The 23,391-nt window shown below is 41.5% G+C and overlaps 1 protein-coding gene across 1 annotated transcript in view; it reads right to left on the bottom strand.

The window, feature by feature from the left end:
* The window catches only part of TNNI3K (TNNI3 interacting kinase), a 73,423-nt gene that overhangs the window by 25,787 nt on the left and 24,245 nt on the right, over window positions 1-23,391 (bottom strand). The window contains exons 8-17 of the mRNA XM_010169098.1: window positions 22,021-22,165; window positions 21,825-21,929; window positions 21,090-21,184; window positions 20,292-20,441; window positions 19,055-19,141; window positions 17,776-17,832; window positions 16,656-16,748; window positions 16,513-16,570; window positions 16,203-16,397; window positions 15,753-15,857 (exon numbers count right to left, since the gene is read on the bottom strand). Coding sequence (XP_010167400.1) covers window positions 15,753-15,857; window positions 16,203-16,397; window positions 16,513-16,570; window positions 16,656-16,748; window positions 17,776-17,832; window positions 19,055-19,141; window positions 20,292-20,441; window positions 21,090-21,184; window positions 21,825-21,929; window positions 22,021-22,165 — 1,090 coding nt within the window. The remainder of the gene's footprint in view (window positions 1-15,752; window positions 15,858-16,202; window positions 16,398-16,512; window positions 16,571-16,655; window positions 16,749-17,775; window positions 17,833-19,054; window positions 19,142-20,291; window positions 20,442-21,089; window positions 21,185-21,824; window positions 21,930-22,020; window positions 22,166-23,391) is intronic.

Below are 23,391 nucleotides of genomic sequence, written 5' to 3'. Positions count from 1 at the left end.
TGATGGGCAGAACCTCCCTGCGGGGAGCGGAGCCCACGCTGCTCAGGACGGCGGCTGTTAGCCGAGCGGGAGTTCACAGACAGACACGCTGCTCAGCGCCTGCACTGTGAGCCCAACGCTTCTGGGGACAGAGGGGTGCACCCTGGAAAACACCCCAGATCCCAGCTGTGCTGCGCCGGGGTGAGGCGTGTGTTCACGTCTTCTAACTGAGCTGCAAGAAATCCCAGAGAATGTGATATTCATGCTAGATGTATATGTTAGGCATTTATTTCAATATAAAGTCTTCATCTTTGCCCCAGACAGTTTCAGAGTTAGAAGGAGGGGATACATGCAGGAAAATTCCTGTTTGGTCAGCACACGTATGGGGCAATTTCTGTCAGGACATCTAGAGATCAGATAAATTATTTATCAAAAATAATTACCGGTACTGACAGCTATAAAAGTGTTTTGATTTCCGTGAAATCTTTGAAACCATAGCAACTGCAGGCCTTGGTGAATGTAAAGGATGGATAACCAGAACTTCACCTTAGATTGTCAGTAGAGATATTTGGAGGTTTAAAGTTAAATCTACTGGATTTTTCCTAAAACTACTAGAACCAAAGTCATGAATTATGTGATTTATTTGGTGGTTTAAACCCATTTATTGAAGGTAATACGAAGAAAATCTAGCTTTATTTACACATTTGTTCAAAGATGGTGAGGGATATGGATAACATCTGGGAGGAAATCTAACCCTACATATTCATTTTTTCTATTAGAGGAATTAAAAAAATAAGGTACCAAGTATGAACAAAACAACTACATGATACCATAAATATTTCTTTTCCACTTTATACAAGTGCCATCTTGCGAGCAGGCAAGCAGGAAAGCTGCAAACCAAACCAGAGTAATTCTAACACAAACTGTGGAAAGGAAGATATTCAGATTAGATAAGAACCAAATGGGCCTTTATTACACATTTTCACCTTGATAGATTCAAATAAGAGAAAAAAATAACATTACCCTTGGAAAACAATGAATTCTCATTTGGGGGACCTTTATTCTTAGACTTGGACTGAGCAATAAAAGACTAGGTGATGCAAGTGGGAAAAGTTTCAGCTCCTGAATTCTGGAGATTTGGAGCAGATCAAACGTAAGCGAACAAGACAGAAGTTTGCCGCCTTGCAAGCTGAACGCCCGCTCTGGAGGGATGCTCAGCCTGGACTATTGGCCCTCCTCACGGGCAGGGATAAGCTTTCTGGGCAGGCTGCCATGACAAGAGACCAATGTTTTTAGCTCCAGATTGGTATTCAATGCAGAAGGAGCATGGGTCTGTGTTTGGTACAGCAGTACCAGCTCACCTGCAACTAGCTCAGGAATTTTTCACATGGGGTTGGCATTTGGAAACACCTTCTGTTGACTTGTAAATTAATACTAATATGTGCTGATAAAAAAAGAAAATATTGAGGATGAGTCTCCATAAGCTTTACTGCTTAAGCAGAAAGGAAATAAGAAGAAATTCTGGCTGTGTAGCAATTTACAGTAGGAAAACCTATTTGGCATTTCCAGGGAGATTTCAATTCAATTAATAGATCAGAGGACTTGGAACCAGTCCCAGATCAACAAGCCTCTGTCTACACATACATCAACAGTTGGAGAATATCAGCATACAGAGCTGTGGTGCCATTCCAACCCGTGCAGTGGGAAGTGGATGCATGAGCTGTGCTCCAAGGTGTCTGGCATTTACAATGAGTACCCAACTTATGTTTTTGATGAGGAGGGAAGAATTTTATCCTCAGAGCAATATATAGAGCTTAAAACAAGGCCTCCTCTAAAGTCACTGCACCTATTACACCTTGACTAAAAGTCATGGCTCCAAAGCCTCACTTCTCCAGCATCACCTGGCAGTTGGATGGTCATTGCCTACAGAAAGGTGCTCTGGATTTCTGAGTTTGAGATGCCTGTCTCCATCCATAATGATGTTTTCTAACCCTAAAGAAGACACTGTGTTCTGCATGAAACTATCAACACACTATAGATGCTTAAGCAAGTGACTTCCAAACTCTTAGTTTTGTCTCCCTAATGAACATCGTATAAGAAAAGATTCAGGTGAGGTATAAGAGGTGTCAGGCAGCTGAACTTAAAAATCCTTTCCTCTAAAAAGGATATGGTAGAACGCTTCTCCACAGATCTCTCATTCCTCCGTAGTTACTAAAAGGATCTTGCCAAGAACACCAATAGCTGTAATCTCTTGTCTGTGCCATACCCCATAGTTTGAAAGTCAAAAAGTAGCCATCAAATTAAGCAATTAAGCATGCAACATAAATTTATGACAAATTAAACATAGGCTTTTCACCTCTTAGTTATCATTTTGCAATTTCATTAACAACAAAACCCCAAACTAAAAAAAACCCCAAAACAAAACAGAAATAAGGTTTCATTTCTTCAGTAAGCAGCAATTGATAACTGAAATTTACAGAAGAGTTGCAAAAGGAATGGCTAATTACAGTCAGATTCTTACACCATCTTTATCTCTATGGTGTGCCCATCTCTCACTGTTTCTGTGTCTAAGAGAAACACGTGAATGGCACAGATCAATGTGCAATGGGGCTGCCGTGGGCGTGCGGGGCCGTCCTGCCTCTGCTGTCCTTCATGCTCCTGCAGCCCCAGGCCAGCGGCCCCAGTGTGGGAGCTCTGCCCTTGGCCTCCTGGAGTTAGCCAAGGGACTTGAAGGCACTTGGCTCACAAGCAAACTCCTTTCAAAAGCTCTGTGGGGCCACAAAGCAAGCCAATTGCAAAAATAGGTACATATATAAAGAAAAGTGATCAAGAAATGAGAACTGAGCACTTAGGAGCTCTGCAGTGCTTTGTTGAGGACTCACATACCTTCTGATGCCTCTTTGTCTAAGTTTAGCCCATACCCAGGGCTAAACTATAGCAGATGCTCTATCACCTGATGACTGCTCCCCAGCTGAGAAAGGGAATCAGGAGAAGGAGAGCAGGCCCATGGGTTGAAGTGAAAATAGATTTAATGAAATAAAAGTACACAAAGTTATACTCAGCCCAGTCCACGGATGGTGACTCTTGAGAGGAGGAGAGGCAAAGCAGAAGAAGGAAAAGCCCACAGCCTCAGTAAACGTCCCCCTTTATAACAAGTGTGATGTTTATGGTATGGGGTGCACCTGTCAGGGCTTTGCCTCTCCTCACCTGAGCACCTGGCTGACCCAAAACTGCTGACGGCCTCTGCACAGCATGACCGGCGGATGGCTCTGTCCCAGGGAACCAGGACACCCCGAGCCCTGAGCTACTCGGGGAGAGTCCCCGTGGCTCAGTGCACACAGAGTTCAAGCTGTGGTTCCTCTGAGCTCGCCAGCCCCCAGCCAGTGGTACCGGTAACTAAATAACCTGACTGAAGGGTTCCATTCTGATTTATCCCCTAAGCTGCCCTGCATTATAAACTGCCATAAATCCTAGGAGCCTATATTCTCCAACTATCAAACAAGTGCATATAAAAGGGAAAATGTGATAATTCCCAGGGAGAACTTCCATGAACTTCATGCATTACTGGAAACAAAACAAAACCATAACTTCTCTGAAAGAAAATACTTTTGATGGAAAGATTCCAGCCAGCCCTACCAAGGTTTGTATGGTCGCTAGAGGGGGATGCAATGCAGTGTGTAAGCATGTCACGTTGTCCCTGAATTTTCTTTCATTGTGGGTCTCTGTGATCTGGATTACTCACGCCGTTTGGTAACACTTGTTTTAGCTTAAATGCACGTGTTCATTCTAAGAGATAATTCAAATTATATTTCATTTGCCAAAAGTATAGACAAAAAGAGCAAACACGTACAAAGCATGGGAATGTTGGAGGAGGGAATGCTTTCTTCTTGCCAACACTGATATCTGAAATAGCACTACAAATTAAAGTAGTTTTGCATGTTGCTCATGCTTGTCAATATGCTGTGGAATTAAACCATTTGGGAGTAATGGGCTTTATTATGTATACATCCTTTTAAAAATTTATTTTATTTTTTATGTGCCCAGTCCTTAATGGACCAAAAAAGTAGTAAGAAAGACTAAAAAGAGAAGACATCCCTTTTCTCCTCTCACTGTCTTTTAGTCCCCAGCGAATGGCAGTGAGCATTAAATCAAATCAGTCTCTGACATTCTTGGTTACATCGCTCAAAGACAGACACGTTCTCTGGTCATTTAGGAGACACTGCTGGTTTTTTGAGCACTGTGGACGCTGTAAATATGGCTTAGTGAACCTTCAAACCTTTCAGCTTGAAACTCTTTCTTTCTACTAATACCAGTCCCCATTTCATGGCTTTTGACTGGACTGTGGAACTTGAAATGAAAGCTCTTGGCAGCAGTCCTTCCTCTTCTGCAGTACTTCTTTATGGAGGGATAGGGAAGCAGAGGATTGAAGGTCTGTCAATCAAAATGACCAAAATTGAATCCAGTCCAAAATGCCTTCTCTTCTGTGTTTTGTAAGGGGCTCAGTCTAATCTACTGGTAGGTTTTGCCATATGAAATTAAATATTCGTCCAGAGATGAACTTTGAAGCCAGCTTTGTATACTATGACTGGATTTGATATAGGCTTTTTATTTTGAAGACAGTTCAACTTTGGGGAAGGCTTTGGTGTAGATGTTCTTGGAGGTCTTTCCCAACTTAACTGTTTTATGATTTTATTAACTGTAGCTTTCTAGTGGTCTCCCTTCAATCTCTCTGCATGGAAACAGCTGTTTATGCATCAAACTACATGGGGATTTGCTAAGGGAATTAATCAATTCCCCAAGCATTGAGTAAATGTCTTTATACATATTTATACACATATGGGTTTTTGCTTCTAGCGGATCCATAAATGCCTTTCAAATGCACTTATTTCCTGTCCTACTTCTTCATACTATATCCAGTATGCAAATAATGTGTCATTTTACTACAATGCTGACACAATTTGACAGCACACAGTTATCAAAACTGAAGTGTTCCCTCCCCATATACAGATAAATTTCAGCTACTCGTGCTCAGAACTGGCCATAGAAAGACTCTTTCTTTCATGCCAGTGTAACAAATTGAATTTTGAATACACTATATTTTGAATTCAAGTTTGTTTTCCAGTCTTCAGAATTATTTCAGGTTTATGACTTTTTCCACATGACACTCTCAACCAAAGGTTTTTAGAAAAAAAGCTGAACTGTATGATATGAGGGTTTGGGAACCCATAATTTGAGGTCAGTAAATTGCAAAAATAAAGGTAATAGTTTTCAAGCAAGGATAGCTACTACTTAGATTAAAAGGTGATCTGATTCACTTCACTCTATTTGCAGCTTCTGAGATCCTTTATTCTTAACCTCGCAGGGGATCATTGCATCATCAGCGCTAAATTGTAAGTAGATGTATCCTGCAATGGGCATTGATTCCAGGGGACAGTACTCTATACAAACTTCCGATGTGAGCCACAGTACTTATCGATTTCATCAGTGTCCAAATTACTTTTCTTGTAATATTGACTTTTTTTCTGCAAAAGCATATACATGTGAGCAGAACAGTCTTCACATTAAAGAGTCTGGCTTTGAAAAGAGTTAAAAACATTTCTGTGCTGCCCTTCCAAACCCTACGCAGTGTGTCTGAATCACGTTACCAGACCATGTGCAGGGGAGAAAGCAGGCTAAATAAATAACGAGCCAGTACCTGTCCTTTGACTCCTGTACAGGAGTCCTGCCCAGCTCCCTGCAAATTGGGGGTTTCAACACCTCTCCTAACTGCGGTGCTTGTTCAGGTGTAGAAGTACAGATTTAATAGTTTAACACAACAGGTTCTAACTTAAACCCCCTGCTATGATTCCCTGCTCTCTGTTTACATAAATATAAAAAGCAGAAGACAGGTGCAGCACTGTAAATGTACCATTTCGCAAAAAGCCTGAGCTTTTGAGCTGAGTGACAATTTCTCACCGGAGACAGGCCAGTGCTGGGGCTGAGCAGGTGTCGGTGCAGCTCTGTGCTTGAGAGGGTGGCAGCAAACCTCTGCTCAGACACAGCACCACGGGCACCTGCTGCCTCAGCAGCCGCAGCGCAGATGAAGCCGTGGTGCCCACGCCTGCGGGAGGCACATCTGAGGCATTTCCAAAGCAGCTCTTGGCTTTCCTCCTGTCCATACCAGGGTCATGGCTTCCTCCACTCAGGGCCCTGTCTCTCGACCTCCCCTCTCTCCTTTCCCTCCTGCCTGCTCCCCTAGGATCGTAGGCTAGCCAGCAACACAGAGGCTGCTTCTCCTTCGTGTGGCTGTAGGCAATGGGGTTGCTCCTCTTTATCCCTTTCTATTTTTCTGACTGCTTCACTAATTTTTATTCCAGGTAAAATCTGGCTGTGACCTAAGCTGGAGGGCAGTGCTTTAAAGGGTGGTTACGTTCCCCTTTTCATGGGGAAACACTGGCCCAGGTTGCCCAGAGAGGTGGTAGAAGCCCCATCCCTGGAAACATTCAAGGTCAGGTTGGACGGGGCTCTGAGCAACCTGATCTGGTTGAAGATGTCCCTGTCACTGCAGGGGGTTGGACTAGGTGGCCTTGGAAGGTCCCTTCCAACCCAAACCATTCTATGATTCTATGAAAAGGAAGATGGCTGAACAGAGCAGCCTGTGGTTGACATGAAGACATAGGTACTGCATGGTTGGGTTTTTTTTGCATTTGTTTTGTGTTTGTTTGGATTTTTTGTTTGTTTTTTAAAAAGAATTGCTCCAAAAAAACCCTCCTAACATGAAGGATGCCCCAGCCCCATGAAGGACTCCCATCTACACTGTCCTGAAGCTGAGGTCCTCTCTCAAATCTTCACAGAATCCCAGAATTTTCTCGCTTGGAAAAAGCCCTTTTAAGCTCATGGAGTCCAACCATGAACCCAACACTGACAAGTCCCCGACTAACCCATGTCCCTCAGCACTGTGTCTACACGACTCTTCAATCCCTCCAGGGATGGGGACTCCACCACTGCCCCGGGCAACCCTTTCCAATGCCTGAGAACCCTTTCAGCAAAGAAATTCTTCCTCACATCCCAACTCAACTGCCCTGGGCACAACTGGAGCCCATTTCCTCTCATCCTGTCACTTGTTACTTGGGAGAAGAGACACAAGCAGCATCCTCCCTCCAGGGCCCCCAGCCAGGTGCAGCCCACAGGAAGGGGGATTCCTGGGGAAAACTGGTGGCACCGGGAACAGCAGTGAGAGGAGAAGGCTGGTGCTGCCAAATCAGTGCCATGGAGCAGGGACTTGAAGCCAAAGGTACCTACAGGCGATGCTTTCCTCAGCTGGACCTCCTGCCCTGAAAGCCCAGCACTCCCTTGGCTGGGCAGGGAGGCACAGGGCTGTCACGCACCGGGGACGTGGTCTGGCGTGTTCTGATCAGGCTGTTTGGCTGGAGGGTCCCCAGCACTGGCAGGGAGCATGGGACGAAGACAGGTCTTATAAATGACCTGACGACAGTCTGCGAATCGATCTCCTCAGACAATGGAGGCTGAAGCACACTGGTCTTGGTGGGACGTGTGCCTTTCTGAATTTATGATTTTAAAACAACCGTGACAAAGGCGGAGGCAGGTGGTACTCCATCAGTCACTGGTAAAAGAAATAAACATGTGCTCAGCAAAGAGAGAGCATGGTTATAGCTCAGGATGTACAGGAGAGCTAACATTTATTTCGGGGTTCTCTAAAAGGGCTCAATAAAATCCATTTATTGTGGCAGAACAGTAACAATGGATCATTATTATGCTGGAAGGATGTCTGGAGATGTAAGCTTTTCTTTCAGGCTTTGAAAAAGCTTTATGGATCTCCGTTTCCTAGGAGAGACTTTGTAGTAAGTACATAAAATGGAAAATGGAAGGAAAACTTGTGAAGAAGAGATACCAGGAATTAACAAATCTTTGATTATTTTTCTTTGTTTGTTTCTATGTTTGATCAAGATGAAGCACAGCCAGCAGCCAAACAAGAAAGGAACTGACTGTGTGTGTTCTGAACAAAACTTCACGTTTATCCCGATTTGGAAAGATCAAGTCAAGAGTTTGTGAAGTCAGTAACATCGAGGTAGTGATGTGGTGTGATGGAGCACAAATTTTGATTATTTAGGTGGTGTCTGTGGCACTCTGATCAGAAGGGAAAGATCTACATGTCTACAAGGAGTTAAAATATCTTCAGGTGTGAGGGGTTAGGAGAGTGAGAGCCAGGCAGCAGGTCCACTGCAAGCTGCCCTGCGCAGGATCAACTCTGCACGGGGACGGGGTCCCTTGTGTCCCGCACAGCGCGACTGCCTCAGGCTTTTATCCTGACAGAGCCACAGTGTAGGAATCAGCTGCACTTTTCCAGGCAGAAATAGGCTGAATTGTGGTGGATATCACTTCTTGTAGGAGAAAAAGAAAATCCCACATATACTTTCCATCAAAATATTTAAGTGACTTGAGTATGACGCGGAATTGTCGACACTCCCACCAAATGTCAAATGAAAATAATAATCAAATGCAAGGCTACACTAGAGAGGCCCCGGAAAGCTGTACCCTGGGTTGGATGTAGGCACACTTATCATACAAAACTACAGACTTTTCTGTGGTCTTGGTTCAAATTTGGCCTCTGTAAGTAGGAACAAAAAATATCACCATTTCTCCATGTGAATAAAATGTATTGAGTCCTAGCTTGAACTTCAGTCTACTCAAGGATTGTGTAGACATTGAACAAACCCAAGCTGACGCTACGCATAGTCAAGACCTGAGCTGCCAGCGTTTGTGGAGAAGCAGATAAATCCATAGAGACCCTTTCTGTGCATGGCAGGCGTGAGCCTTTCTGACAAAACAACGCTGAAATGCCCACCCTGGTGCTGAGTGTATGGACAGATCTGAAAGCAGGAGGTAGTCTCTGGAAGGGTTTTGTCAGTCTGGTACCACCAGTGAACACTACAGTTACTAATTTTTCTTTTCTAAAGTAAAAAATTCCACAGAAATAAGGCTTGGAAGGTACAGCTAACAAACGGTCTTATTGCCTCAGTGGCAGTTGGAAATTTGAAAGCCACAGATAAGAATGCAATTCTTAAGCCACTGATTTGAGAAATACAGCAAGATAAATCTGATCTGATCTGAGCTGACAGAAGGTTAATAATGAGTTCAGCAGAATCAGAAATTAATTGTCTTCTGTTAAGACCACACACAGTTTGAAATGGTAAGACCAAGCATCATTCTCTTCACGAAACCATGGAAGGAAAAAATGAGAAAAGAATCAGAAGTGTGTAATCATCCCAGCTTTTACAAAAGCCAGTAGTGCCGTGGGCCTGCCAGATGCAAGAGCTTCTCCTCTCAGGGCAAGAGACGAGCAAAACATATTCAGTGCATGTCTCTTTCCCAGAGAACAGGGCCATGAAAAGATCCTTCTACCTCGACCACACTGTGGGTTTAATGAAAGGCGACTGCTATTTTAAGATTTCATAAGGGATTTGATAACAAAGAGGAGTTGCAGACACCATCCCCATTACCACCAGGCTCCCATTCTCTCTTTCATCTTTCTCACTAAGCCAGCTCTCAGAAACTTTTACAGAGTTAGAGCCATCAAATGAAGGTTAGTCGCTCAAAGGCTTGGTCCAACCATGTTCAGCTGCTATGGCTTAAATTAAATTGATACTAAAATGGTCTCTTTTTTATTAAAGTGCTATAATCATTGTGGCTACAATCCCTCACTGGGGTATAAGTACTAATAAGCTGATACATGTCCCCGTTGCTGATAGCTGTCAGAACTTCTTTTTCCAGAACTGGAAAGTGAAATAAAACTCCCAATTATTCTCAAAATGGAAGGATAACCCTTTTTCCAGGGTAAAGACATGAAAGATTAATTTTCTTCTCTGTTCTGTTAAGCCACATTGCAGCTTTATTTAATGCCTTATGTGCATTGCATTAGGTTTCAGAACTCACAAAGGGGGTTACAAGCTACGTGAAAATTTAAGGTAAAAAATTTAAGGCTCCTGTGAAGCCACTGGCAAAACTTAACACAAGAGGGTCAGAATTTCACTCTTGGTCTTTCTCTTACAGTTGTCATAAAGATTTTCATCTAGTAATTGTGCCTGTGGGCTGACTGGGACTCATGCTGAAAACACGACTTCTGCTCTCACACTAAAAAGTTTCAGAAGTTAAGCTACTCTCAGCGCCACACATCAACCGCACTGATGTCCTTATAGCAAATTATCTTTTGACCCTCACAAATATGATCCCGTAAAAGTTCTGTGAGGCAATGAAGTGCTTTTTGGCTCTCTACTGCCATACTGTTTTGGGTTTCCTTTTGTGGAAAACATTATTTAAAATCCATCAGTGCAGAACTATTTTTTAACAGCCGGTAGTGACAAGGCATAAAGCTGAACCGTAAGGTTTGGATCTTTGCTGTCCTAAAGCAGTTAACCCACATGGGGCTCTTGGCTTGCACCATGACTGAGGTGAGACAGCTACTACAGCTTCAAAAGAAAGCACCTCCCTCTGAGCTCCATGGCCCAAAAGGAACCTGTGAAAGGATACAGGTGTGTGAAAGAGACTCAGTGAGGAAGTGAAGGATGCGTGAAGTCAGAGCCAGCGGGGTGAGGAGAAGGGAACCTTGATGGTAAGGAGGGGGAGAACAGGTCATGGACATGGATGGTATTCAATGGAGACACGAGGCGAGTAGAGTCATGGAAAAAGAAAAATGAGGCAGTAAGAAGACATTCTTCGAGCCTGTCTCTTTTGTAGGTCAAGATCCAGGTTTCTTTCTGCACAGCAAATCCTAGTGATTCCACCTTATGCTTTAAAAACTGGACACTCACTAATAAGGCCTGGCCTTAACGTAACATTTCCAAAAGCCTCTAGGACTGGTGGAGCCACATTGCTGTTAGCAACAGCTTTATTTTTTTTTTTTTTTGAGAAAGGTTAATGTAGAAAAGCTCTGTGCAGTGCTGAACTTTTCCTCACAATTTAATGTACACAAAGTTTGTAACCTTAGCAGCTTCTCTTCGCCCTTAATCCAGACCTTGTTGTACAAGATGGTCTAAGATCAAATTGGCAAAGGAGTAAAAGGCACCTAGTTAGAAACTGTGAGCAGTCCTGACTTGGGGCAAGACTGAAGAACTGATTGTCCATCTCAATACTCAGAACTTAGAAGAGATGCCTTGCTGTGTTGGGTTTGTGTGTGTGTGTGTGTGGCCGTTTTTGGTAGTGGGGGAAGGGGCCATCTTGTGAGAACGACAGTTCCCCTGGCTCCAAGACAGAGACCTCCGAGCCCAGGCTGGGCCAATGAGCACTAGAGAAACACCTCTGCAAATCCAAATCAATAGTTGTGAGGGGAAGGACTATCCTGAAAAGAAGAAGGTGGAGTGAAGCTGAAAGAGAGGTGGTTGACCTGAACAAAAGACGACCATCAGCCTAAACAAAGAGAGAGCTGCATTGGAAGGAGGAGGAGGACAGAGAACCTCAGACACCCAGTTCAGCAGCATCGAGTAGGAGAAGGCAAAGGAGGTCCCTGCAGCCCATGGAGGTTCAACAGTGGAGCAGATGCCCATGTGTAGGCCATGGAGGACTCCATGTGGAAGCAGAAAGCCGAGCCTGAGGGCAAGTGAGACTGGAATTGAGACTCTGAGAGTTGCTCAATGACAGAGCAGGAGTGGAGCCCCAGAGTGGAGGGGTGACTGCAGCCCGTGGTGTCCCCATGCCGGAGCCGGGAGCTGAGCCCGAAGAGGTCCGTGACTCCATGGGAAGCTGCTTTGGAACATCTTGTTCCTGAAATTTCATGTCAGGAAGAGCAGCAGAGGTGAACTGACTGAGCCCCCATTCCCTGCCCCCTGTGCCACTGTGGGGGGAAGGTAGAGAAATGGGGAGCAAAGAGATTTGAGCCCGGGAAGAAAGGACAGGTGGGGGAAGGTGTTGTAGGATGAGGTTGTTATGTCTACTCAGATGAATGGCAATGAATTAAATTGATTTTTCGTCCCCAAGTCAAGTCTGTGTTGCCCGTGCCCATCACTGGTGAGTGAGCCCTCCCTGTCCTTTGTCCTAATCCTGTGCCCCCTTTGTTGTGACTCCCATCCCATCTCACTGGGTGTGTGCGTGGGGGGGTGACTGCAGGTCCTACTGTGGGTCAAACCACCACAGTTGCAAAAGCAGAGGAGATGCCAGTCCAAGGCAGAAAGCTGTCAGTCCAAAGCAGTGCCCAGCTATGCTCTGTCAGAGGAAAGCCCGATCATCCCGAGTCCAAATGTTATGCCATGTGCACTAAAGGGTAGCAGAACTAAGAATCATGTCTTGTCTTTAGCAAAAGGAGGCATTTTCATCTAAAATCTCACAATCCAACACAGTCAGGTACTTCACCATCCTTCACTGAAATATGCACATCCTGAGACTGTTTTCATAGCTAGAAAAGCAAGAACAGATTCTTCTGCACACATCAAGGACTGGGTACTTCCACTCTGGTATCACCAAACAAACATGAGGAGTGCCCTAGATTCCAACACTTACAAGTGACCCAGTCAGAGATGCTTTTGTCTGTAACAAACGGACCAAACAAACCACGAAACAGATTATGGGAAAATATTTAGAGTAAGAAAGACAAAACAAACAAAGAAAAGGAAAAGAAGTAGTGAAAGAAAGTGACAAGGTGTTATTTGAAAGCAGAGTGCTATTATTCTCAGAAAATAAACTGAGAATTCTCCCAGGGGAGCAGCATCACCCACACGCCTCGTCAGGAACACGCAGCCTGTGCTTTCCCCTCTCGGATTGCCCCGAATTCCTCCCGAGTCACTCAGAACTGGTTACTATAAAGCTTTGCAGTCAAATCACTTGATAATGAATTGTAAGTACTTCAAAATGTATTGGAAGAGAATCTGAATTGCTCTTAAAAATTTGTCCGTCCTAACATCTCCTGCTAATTAATGGAACAGTTTCAATAAGTAATTTTTATTGACTGTTTCATTTTGTGTTGACTCAGACTGTTTTATGGAGCTTAACACTGAATAAAAAGTGGGGAACAGACATCTCTTGTCAACAGAGTTTTACTTGTTCATATGAAGATGAAACATTCAATTTTTCATTTTTGTTTTTGAGATTTATTTGATACATAGAATTATATTTTAAAAATTTGGAATTTGAATTAGAATTAAAAAATTAAAAAACTAGGAGGAATAGAAAATGAAGCATTTCAAAGGCCTCCTGAATACGGGTTCAGGCTCTCTTAGAGTAAAAGAATTTTGATAAGTGACATAGATTTTGAAAGCATTTAGTGATTCCAAAGTGCATTGAAAATGCTCTTCAACAGACAAATTCTGTGTACCTCTGCTACAGTAAAATTACCACATATGGCTTATAGTAATATACTTAGATTAAGCCTCCATATAGTCAACATACACGGATGAATACAACACATCAGCAGTATCCTTCTAAACATGGTACATTTCTCATATCCATACAGAAACACCCTATCTACAGATTTAAGTGAAGTAATTGGGCAATACTGCAGTATTGGCAGCGGTTCACAGTAGCCATTTTATGTGCTTGTAGCAGTTTTGACATGAGCAGATGGATGCACTCATTCATTGGAATAGACGAATAAAGCAAAGTGTGCTAAAACCTGCGATCAGAGTATAAAGCAGAATTTGTGCCAATATTGCTAACCCAGGGCACATAAATCCCAGAAGACTGGCTCGAAGTGGTATGCTTTGTAGACTGCATTTTTCAGGCTAAAATAAATAAATGTGCAGTTTCTTTCGCGTTAGATCTGATTTTCTTCTTTAGTCTGCAAGGATATTTTTTCTTTCATAACCACAAATAGAGTTATTTTGTTGTTTAAAAATGTGACTTCAAGAGCAAACACTCATTCTTGAAAATACCCTTTTGAACTCAAAGTTCTTGGGGACTGAGAGGGAATTCAAGACATTCTCGTTATATACATGCCTAGCTCTCAAATTTGTCACTACGGGCCACTGCCAGAGACGGGACACTGAGTTTGGTGGGCTTCAGCTTGCACCCCTGTGACTGCTCTTATATCTACACGCTGTGTCCTTGTCGTGCTGCAGATCCCAAGAACACTCGGGTTCATAAGGGACAAATACTACAGTTGCAGTCCCTCCCTTCACAGGTGCCACTTGTAAAGCTGTCAGTGTAGGTACAATTGGAACAAGGAAACAGAACCTTCCCGTGTGCAAGCCGTGCTGTTCTCCTGGGGGTGCCAGCAATGATGTCCAGAAAATTGCTGCTGCCTCAGATTGTTTCAGAATTTCGTACCAGAACCCTGAACTGGGCATATTCTCACAGTTTACTTCTTCACTCAAAGGGGACAATCTGGCTCCTTTTTCCAAAAGCAAGTGTTTTTCACAAGGAATCTTTCACTGCAGCTATCAGTGTCACTAGGAAATGGAAACTTACAGCAAGATGCAGGAAAATGTTATTTATTATACCACCGGAACTCTATGGGATTGGTCACTTGAGAGAAACAAAATGAACATTTTGGTAATTTTCTTAAAAAAAACACATAGTTAGGCTAGTGGAAAATGGAGGCGTATGTCTGACACTGAATAAAACCCATTTTCCAACTCACTTGATCCTACTTTTAGAAAATTCCCTCTGTAGAAGCTTCCTTGTCACAGCACGTGAAGGAGCTGTTTCCAAGCAAACTACTGTGGCTGAAACCCACAACAACTACTCAGCACTGACTTTCTTCACCTGGTTGCTCTTCAAATACCCCTCCAGGTAATTTTGGTTAGTCCCCTTCCAGAGCAGAAGGTGGTGCAGAGTGGCTACTCTGAGTGATTTCTGACGCAGACATCACACAAATTGATTCTGCTCAGTAGAGATGCTTCTAACAAAGACTGAACATTGGTGGGCCACGTGGAGAAAATACCGGTTTTATCAGCTGCATCCTTCAATGACAATTACAGTTCAGCAAATGTGACTCCCAGCAGCTTATAGAAAAACTCTGAGGAGTTTTTAATCCAGTTTCACTTTCAGGGAGCAATCTGGACACCTGACTCATGTAGAGTCTCTCCTGCGTCTTTGCCACTGGCCCTGTCAGCTGAGTCCCGGGCTGGGATTTACCTCCCACACCCCTGTGAGGGTCAGCGTTAGGCACTGGGTCTAGATGAGATGGCTGCTCCCCTCCCCGCAGTGAGCACAGGCTCATCCCAGTGCCTCCCTTTTCAAGCCAGGCACCTAAAACAAATGCTGTGGATGGTCTTCTGAAGTCTTTGCAATTCTGCATCCACCTTAGGGGCACTAGTGACTAGTTTAAATTGGGCGCTTAATTCTTAGAGGGGGAAAAGTAGGTGAAATGAATTAACTAATGTTTTGGATTCCAACATGTATACTGGGGAAATACACTAGATTGCATAAATTGTAAGAAGGCTTATCCCACAAGAGTAATATACGCAAATAGAATCATAGAATCATAGAATGGTTTGGGTTGGAAGGGACTTTAAAGATCATCTAGTTCCAACCCCCCTGCCATCAGCAGGGTATAAATATCCTGTAAATTTCAGATATCTGTCAGTGAAATTATTATAAGCATGAGGTTGACTACTGTCTGTCAAGTCATTCAGCTGAAATGCACTAAAGCCTCCAGTGATGGTGAAAGCATCACGTCCCAACTCCCCAGTCCAGCCGATGCAAGCAGACCCCCCTCCGGGCTCCGTCAGCGTTAATGAGACACTGCACAGTTACAAGGGGGTGCAAGTACATGTGAGACTGCAGCCTCTCACTCTTGCTTTGGGGCTTCAGATTCCCTGAATTTTTTGGTAAGGAAACAAACTTACCTGTTCAAATCACGATGTATGATTGGCTGTGTGAGATTGTGGAGGTACTCCATGCCTTTGGCAACATCTACAGCAATGATCAGTTTCGACTGCAGGTCAAGGGTTCTGTATTTTGGAAAAAAAAAAATACTCAAAGTTAAAAAACAGACAAAAATTATCTGTAAATGCTTGTCTGTAAATCAAGGAAATTTAAAAATGGTTTAAAATACAAAATAATGTTATATAATTGATATAATGTAAACATATATAATGTAAAATAGTGACTAAATAACAATTTTGTTATTACTTATTAATTTCCCTTATACACCCAATAATCTGAATCAAAGCTAAAATTTTTCTAGTGTGTTCCTTTATTGTTTTATGCTGAAATGAATAACATTTACATCAGCATAGATTTACTAGACTCCTGAATCCTGTACTACAAGCCCAAGCAGAGAACGAGCAGAATACCTCTTCTGTTCATGAAGCAGGGAGAAGAGCGATCCTCCAGAAATATACTGAGTGACTATAGCAAACTGGCTTGGGTCGTCTAAGCAAGCTCCCACAAACTGGATGACACATGGGTGATTCAGTCGGCAAAGAATGGAAACTTCACGGCAGAACATGTCCACGTCAGATTTGGAGCAGTAGGTGTTGGCTCGATAGCTTTGAATTTACATGAGAGAAAACAGTAAGGCAGCAATGTAATAAAATATAGGAGGTTTTAATGCTTCAAACTACGTCATTAACCAAACAAAACAGAAAAATCTGACTGACTTACCGTTTGATTGCGACAATTTTATTTCTGCATCGTCCCTTATATACCTTTCCAAAAGATCCTAAAATGATTTAAAATAAATGGGCACAAGGATATTTATTATGAACATTGGACATTTAAAATGGATGCATTCTTATTTCTGGTACCTGAGCCGATAATCTCATGGAACTCTATTTCAGAGAGCTGAAGGTGGAAATGTGATGGCAAACCAGCACGGAGGAGGAGAACATCTGCCTTTTCTGCAAAAGAAATCACTTATCCTATTTGTAAAACGCAGGGTGGTGGGGAAGGACAGAATATAAGCACTTAACTTCACAAACCCGTTGCACAGTTAAAGCTGATTTTCCTCCCATAAATTGGCTGACTGGTAATCCTATTCCCTTTCCTTTCAGGAACCACAATAAACCCCAACTGCAGACAAGTTCTTGCAATGCTAGAGTCGCCTTGGGCTCTCGTGGATTTAACATCTTGTTGCTGATGAACACTGTCCTGAGCATACACTATAAAATTATTTATATGGAGAACTAGTTCCTCTTTTTTTTTTTTTTCCTGTATAGCTAGTGCTCATTACTAATGCAGGGAACATTATTCCAGATCTGACTGACTCTTTTATGACATGTGGAGTCTAATTTTGCAATGTCATTTAGTTAGCAACCATCTCTACCCCTCTTTTCTTTCGGGTTTATTACTACAAGTTTATCAGACTATTTCTAATTGGAACATTTCAGTGCTGCTATGTAAGGGATGTAAGGATTTTATTATTTCCAGAGTAAATATTTGAAGTGGAAAATTGAATGCAGCACAAAAATTAAAATATTTTACAAGTATTCATCTGAATGTTTTAACTATATGTGCTTCAGATTAACACAAATTATTTTTGGACAGAATTTTTCTTGAAATGATCATCTGGGCATTTTGCAGTGGAATTCAATACGGTGTTTGTTTGCTTTCATGGATATGTGTGTACTTGAGTAGTCCTAATTCACAATCACATCCTTTTCTCCAAAGAAATGAAAATAAAGCTATTTGTAAAGTAAATGAAAATAAGATAAATATAGGAATTATCTTGATGCTGAGCAACAAAGCCAAGTACGTTTTTTCCTAAAATTATCCTGGGGAAATACAGCTGCTGCTTATGCACATCATTACATTTCTGAACAAAGAAAATTCCAGGAATAATGAATCTTGTGTAGTATGTTTAGATGGACAAACACCTTGGGTACAAAGCCCGTAAAAGTTCAAGTTTTCCCTTGCCATTGAGAATACCTTTAGTCATGCTTTTAATCTTTCCTAGAGGGGATGGAACTGACACGTAGGAACCATCTGAAATAAAAGAACAGAATGAGTTTATGGAGTTCAAAGGCAGTATAAGCATCTGTACTGATAAATTAATGAGGCAATGATTGCTCAAAGAATGAAAAATAAAGGGGTGAAAATACACATAAGCACACAAACACATATGATTGTGATGTTATATTGTTGCATTCTTGAAAGCAATTTGTATATAGCTTCCCTAACTTCTGTAGAATGATCCTGACTTTCCCTGGTGCTAAGGAGGGCCAATGTAGCCTTTTATATCAGCTGTATTTCATAAAACAACTCAGATCAGATAAACAAATTCTGACAATTGAGCAGCGAGCACATTACACTGTTTGGTTCACTGACCAGATTTTCCAAAAGACCTCAGCTTTCTCCATGTATCAAAAATTTCATCTCTTATTTTTCTGCTTAAGTGGGACCTGAGTTCTCTAAGCAATGAGCATTAAAAAATAAATATATCTCTGGGTATGTTAATTTCTTGTCAAGATAAATTTCCAATACATGCAAAACTTAGACTCCTAAAGATTTACACACACTCAAGATCTACTAAACCTAAACCTGGAACAGGTCAAACTATGTTGGAAGCAGATTGATGCTGCTGCTGACTGTAGGGTTACTCCTGTCACTGGCCTGGCCAAGCTGCAAGGTGTCAGGTATTGCACCTGCTCTGCAGGCAACATTATCAACACGCTGCAAAACATCCTCTTTATCTAACTGCTTGCACCAACGTTCTTCTTGGCACTTGTCATTCAGTTCCCAATACAAATGAGTACTTTGTAGCAAAAAGGGTAATTAATTCTTCTCAAGGGGGAATTAGATATCCAAAGATATTAAAAAAATATGAAAGGGACTGAGTAGAGAATATACCGAATATCAGCAATCAAAGGAACATCAGAGCTAAACAACACAGAGAATGGCTAAGCAAGGTATTAAGAATATAAAAAGGCATGAGTGATGATTACTAGGGACAGATCTTCATCTCACAGCTTTTAGTTTTTCTTTCTAGTGACTAATACAAAGTGACAACTCTATTTTAAGATAAAGGAAGACTTTTGACATAAATAGACGGTGTCTGGAAAACGGGGATTCTTATGGCAATAATTTCCTTTGTGCCAGACAGAATTGATCCAAAGCTCCCTGACATCCATGGAGCATTCCCAGACACTCCAGCAGTCTTTGGATCAGACCCTTCTGTTAGAGAATAAAGTGATTTCTCAGACTGTACCTCCTCCAGGTTGTGAGTATTCATTACAGGGTGATTCATCTTGAGGTCTCTTATAATGCTTCAGGAGGGTCACAATGGCATCATGACCTGAGAAAGAGAGGAAATATAAGGGTTTTCAGGTAAATGCAATAGGGTTTTTTTTTTGTTTGTTTTTAATTGATTTATTAAAAAATCAGGAGATTCCTAAAAAAACCCCCATACAATATGCTTATAAAATGTAAATAAAGATATAGCAGTGCTAATCTGAAACATACTATGATTCTTAACTATAGAAATTCACGGAAATGCCTGCCAATAAAACCAAATGTTATTTTCATGAGTCTACCTAATCCTCAAACGTGATATATGGCAGGAGAAAAAACCCTGCTGCAGAAATCCTAAAATGGAAGTTGACGATAGTCTTCAATGGGTCTTATAAAGAAAACCAGTGCCTGAAAACATTTCAGTTCTGGTGCCTAAACCTGACAAAATCTGCACACTGTATCACTGTAGACAGTTGCTATCATCATCATTCTCCTTTGCAAGGATCCAGAGGAGAATGGTGTGTGCACAACATGCTCATGCTCTCAGGTGTTTGATGTACAAAGTTCTGCTTGGCAACATTCAAAACTCTTTTCTATTCCTTTCAAAGATGAGTTTTCCCTCAGCAGTATAATACAGAGTATTTTTCCAATATCAGGCTTTTGAAAGGCCTTGGAAATCCACAGTTTTCCTGTATTACAGTCATTCTCTTAATAAATGGTACTGCAGGAAGAGGGAGGAATGTCCCAGAAGTCATGGAGTCAAAACCAGGACAGAAAATGGACACACTGCTGTGCATGTTGGACAGTATAACAACAGCCATGGAAAGTGCCTTGTTTTCCTCCATATTTGCAAGAATTTAAGATTACTGACTCTGATTCATCGCTCCTTGTAATGCCTCTTTCGGTAATAAAATTAAAACTCCTCATGCACATGCCAGAGGGACAAATAGCTTTTTCTGAACAGGCTGTATGTTTTCTGTTTCAGCAGCACATAAATACTCCTGCCTTGAGTTCGTGCTGAATCAAACTGATGTTTAACAGAGTATCTGAGAAGATGAAGAAATGGGCTGGTTTTTATAACCCTTTGTTCCAGGAACTGGAAGGCAGATGATGAGAGCTCTTGTCTCCAGGGACTGAGGGGTTATTTTGTACTGTTCTCTCCTTCCTGTACGGTTCCTATGGATTTTGTAGCAGAAACTAGAAAACTGAAATACCTTTCTCATAAGCCCACATCAAACAGGTCTGCTCATCCTTTTCTCCACTGGACCTGCTGGGATCACAAGCTACCAGATTCATATCAGCCCCATTATCCAGTAAAAACTGTACAAGTCGAATATGACCATGGTAGCAAGCACAGTGTAATCCTAGAACATCAGAGAAGCACGGTAAGCACAACTGTCAGAACATCATGATAGGACTTGCAGCAACAACTACAAAGCACAAATTGATTTCCTCGATAAGGGAATATATTATCAAAAAAATAACTGAGGCAATAGGTGAAAAAAAAAAATTAACGCTGCAAGAATCAATCTATTGCCTGCTACACAACATGTCAGCATTTACTTTACCACCTGCAAATCATATTTAACAACTCTGTACATGAGGAAAAGCAAGTAGAAACAAAGAAGGCTCTTTTTTTTGTTGCTGGTAGTGGGGACATGGAGGGGTGCAGCCCTTCAGACATATATCCCATATACCCAGTCCCTAGCAGAATAATACTTGGTCTTAATTCTTAAAACTGCTTAGAAGCTTACCTATGGGATAATCAGTTTACATCAGGTTTGGTTACTCATATACAAGCTAACGAGCCAGACATCCTCACTGAACTCTTATCGCTTCTGTGCCTGCCTGCAAACGCATTGCAAAAAAGTTGGGATCTGTCTGAAAGGCAATCGGATGCTGATCACTGAATTACCACGGGAATTACCCTGGGAAATCTCATTGTGTAAAAGGCTTTCAATTTTTTTAATGCTGGTATATGCACTCATACACAGTAAGGATGGTGGTGTTACCTGTATGTCCATCCCTTCCCTGGTGATTGATGCTTACAACATTCTGGTCAAGAAGAAATTTTACAAGTTCTATGTTCTTTCCATAGGTGCAAGCACTGCAAAAATAAAGGGAAAAGTGAACGCTATAGTCCATAAAAGGACAAATACCTTTGGTAGCCAAAAATTAAAAAAAAATTACAGAGATTAAAATGCAGTCATAGAATAAAGGATCTTTAGAAATGCACAAATACATGATTAATCCAGCAAACGTTCATTTCTGTCATTTTGGAAACATTACAATGAATCTGGTATAAACTAATTTTGCACAGCTATGCAAAACTAATATAGTCTGTTTTGCAAAGTGTCTCTTAAATAACACTTTGCAAACTCACAGCATCATGACCAAACTGTGTTCTGCCACCTCATTTCTAATTTAGAATATCTAGACTCCAGCAGGTTTCCAGGCACAACAGGCACTAAACTCAGCTTCCACACTGGACAGAAACTGCCATTCCTACAGATATTGATGAACCTGATGCCTTTCTCCCTCTCTCTCTCACCCCATTCACTCTCTGGTTCTATCTTTTACTTTACAGCCTCACCTGTATCCCAAGACATTAACTCCCCATCCGTGTTGAGCTCACTGCTTGCTGCCTTCCTCATCTAGGGGTTGGTGGGACATTTGTGATTTTGGGTGTTGTGCTGCATGCAGGTGCAAGAGGAACTGTATTGATAACGGCACTTTAAACATCTCACCTGTGGAAAGCCGTTTCACTGAATATATTTTCTTTAGCGAGACTTTCTGTTCCCGAGAGCTGAATTATTTCCTTGACAACTTCAAACTTTCCATTGTAACACGCACTGAAGATGAAGTCAGTAAAGAGTTGTTAACAACGCCAGCTTTCTAATTAGGCCCAAACCATGTAAAACAGAGTTTCTTCAGGTGACTCACAGATGTAAAGGTGTGTCCCCATAGATGTTCACCACATGGGGCTGAACTTCGAAGCTGCTCTGCAGAAAGAACTTCACAATTTCATGGTGTCCGAATCGGCAGCAGAAGTGCAGAGGAACGTGATCTTCATTGTCCTGAGCATTCACTGCCATTTGACCCAGAAAGAGACCAAAGAAAGTATTTTACACCTAAAATAGCTTGTTCCAGATATTTAGTAAAGCTTTATGTGCTATGCCTATATGTTTTGAAACCTGATAAAATATGTATAGTCCTATTTCTTTAAAATTGAAATTTTTGTGAGCTTTCATGTATCACAACTACATTCCTCAGTGTCATCTGTAGTACACTGTCAAGATGCAATTTTGGACTTAGGGTATAATTGCTTTCTTCCAGTAGCAGATGTGTTGAATGTTTTGCTGGAGCTTTCCATGCATGAATCATGAGTTATAAATGGCTCTTAGAAAGATAAAATTGCTGTCAGTATATTACAAGGTGAAGCAAAAGTAAGATATATAGTTACTTATGTAAGGAAGCAATGCACTGGGTTACTCCAAACGCATGGAACAATAGCTATTAATTACAAATACTGGGAAGAAACACTTCAATATTGCTCCTAGGAAAGGAAAATTCACTTGGTTTTAAGGTTTATGTTAACTACCTTGAGCAGCAGAATCAAGAATTCTTGATATAGTTATACATAAAAAAAAGGAAATTTAAACAAAATAAGAGATACACAATGAGGATATATTTTTCCTAGTCACTATTAAAATATAAATACATAAAAGGCAAGAAAGGAAGATGAGAATTCATTCAAACTTCTGGATTATGAAAGTTTTAATTTTGCTCAATATTTCTTCACCTGCAAGGATGATTATGTATGTGCTTCACTATACAAAAGAATGGGCAAAATTAGAGACATAGTACATTGTTGTTGGGTGGGAATGATATTTATCTCTGTTGGTTTAATATAATTTCACATGGGAAGCAAACAATGTGTGATACAAGAGATTTGCCCTTCCAGTGCTTTGTGTCACATTGTGTATGTTGCACACAACTTGTAAAAATATATCCAATAAAAGAATTTCTTTTCTAAATTTCTGAAAAGCAATTCTTGTATCCTTCTATCTGCAAAAACAGTTGCTTTTATCAACACACAACAACATAAGATTAGATAACTGAAATGGATTAATTATAAATACCTCTCAAATAAACATATATGCACCAAGGGTTTGAATTTGATGTGATTTCTTTAACTCCTGGCTAGCTCATATTCTCAGGTATTTCAGGTGAAACGGTAGGGTTGTTGTAGGAGAGACAATATTAGCAAGCACTGAGGGAATTTAAAAAAATTCATTGATTCAATTGGCTTTC

The sequence above is a fragment of the Antrostomus carolinensis genome, unplaced genomic scaffold (genome assembly GCF_000700745.2).
Source record: "Antrostomus carolinensis isolate BGI_N321 unplaced genomic scaffold, ASM70074v2 scaffold25435, whole genome shotgun sequence".
Taxonomy (NCBI): Eukaryota; Metazoa; Chordata; class Aves; order Caprimulgiformes; family Caprimulgidae; genus Antrostomus; species Antrostomus carolinensis.
The sequence above is the reverse complement of the archived record's forward strand: the minus strand, read 5'-3'. Positions and strand labels throughout refer to the sequence as shown.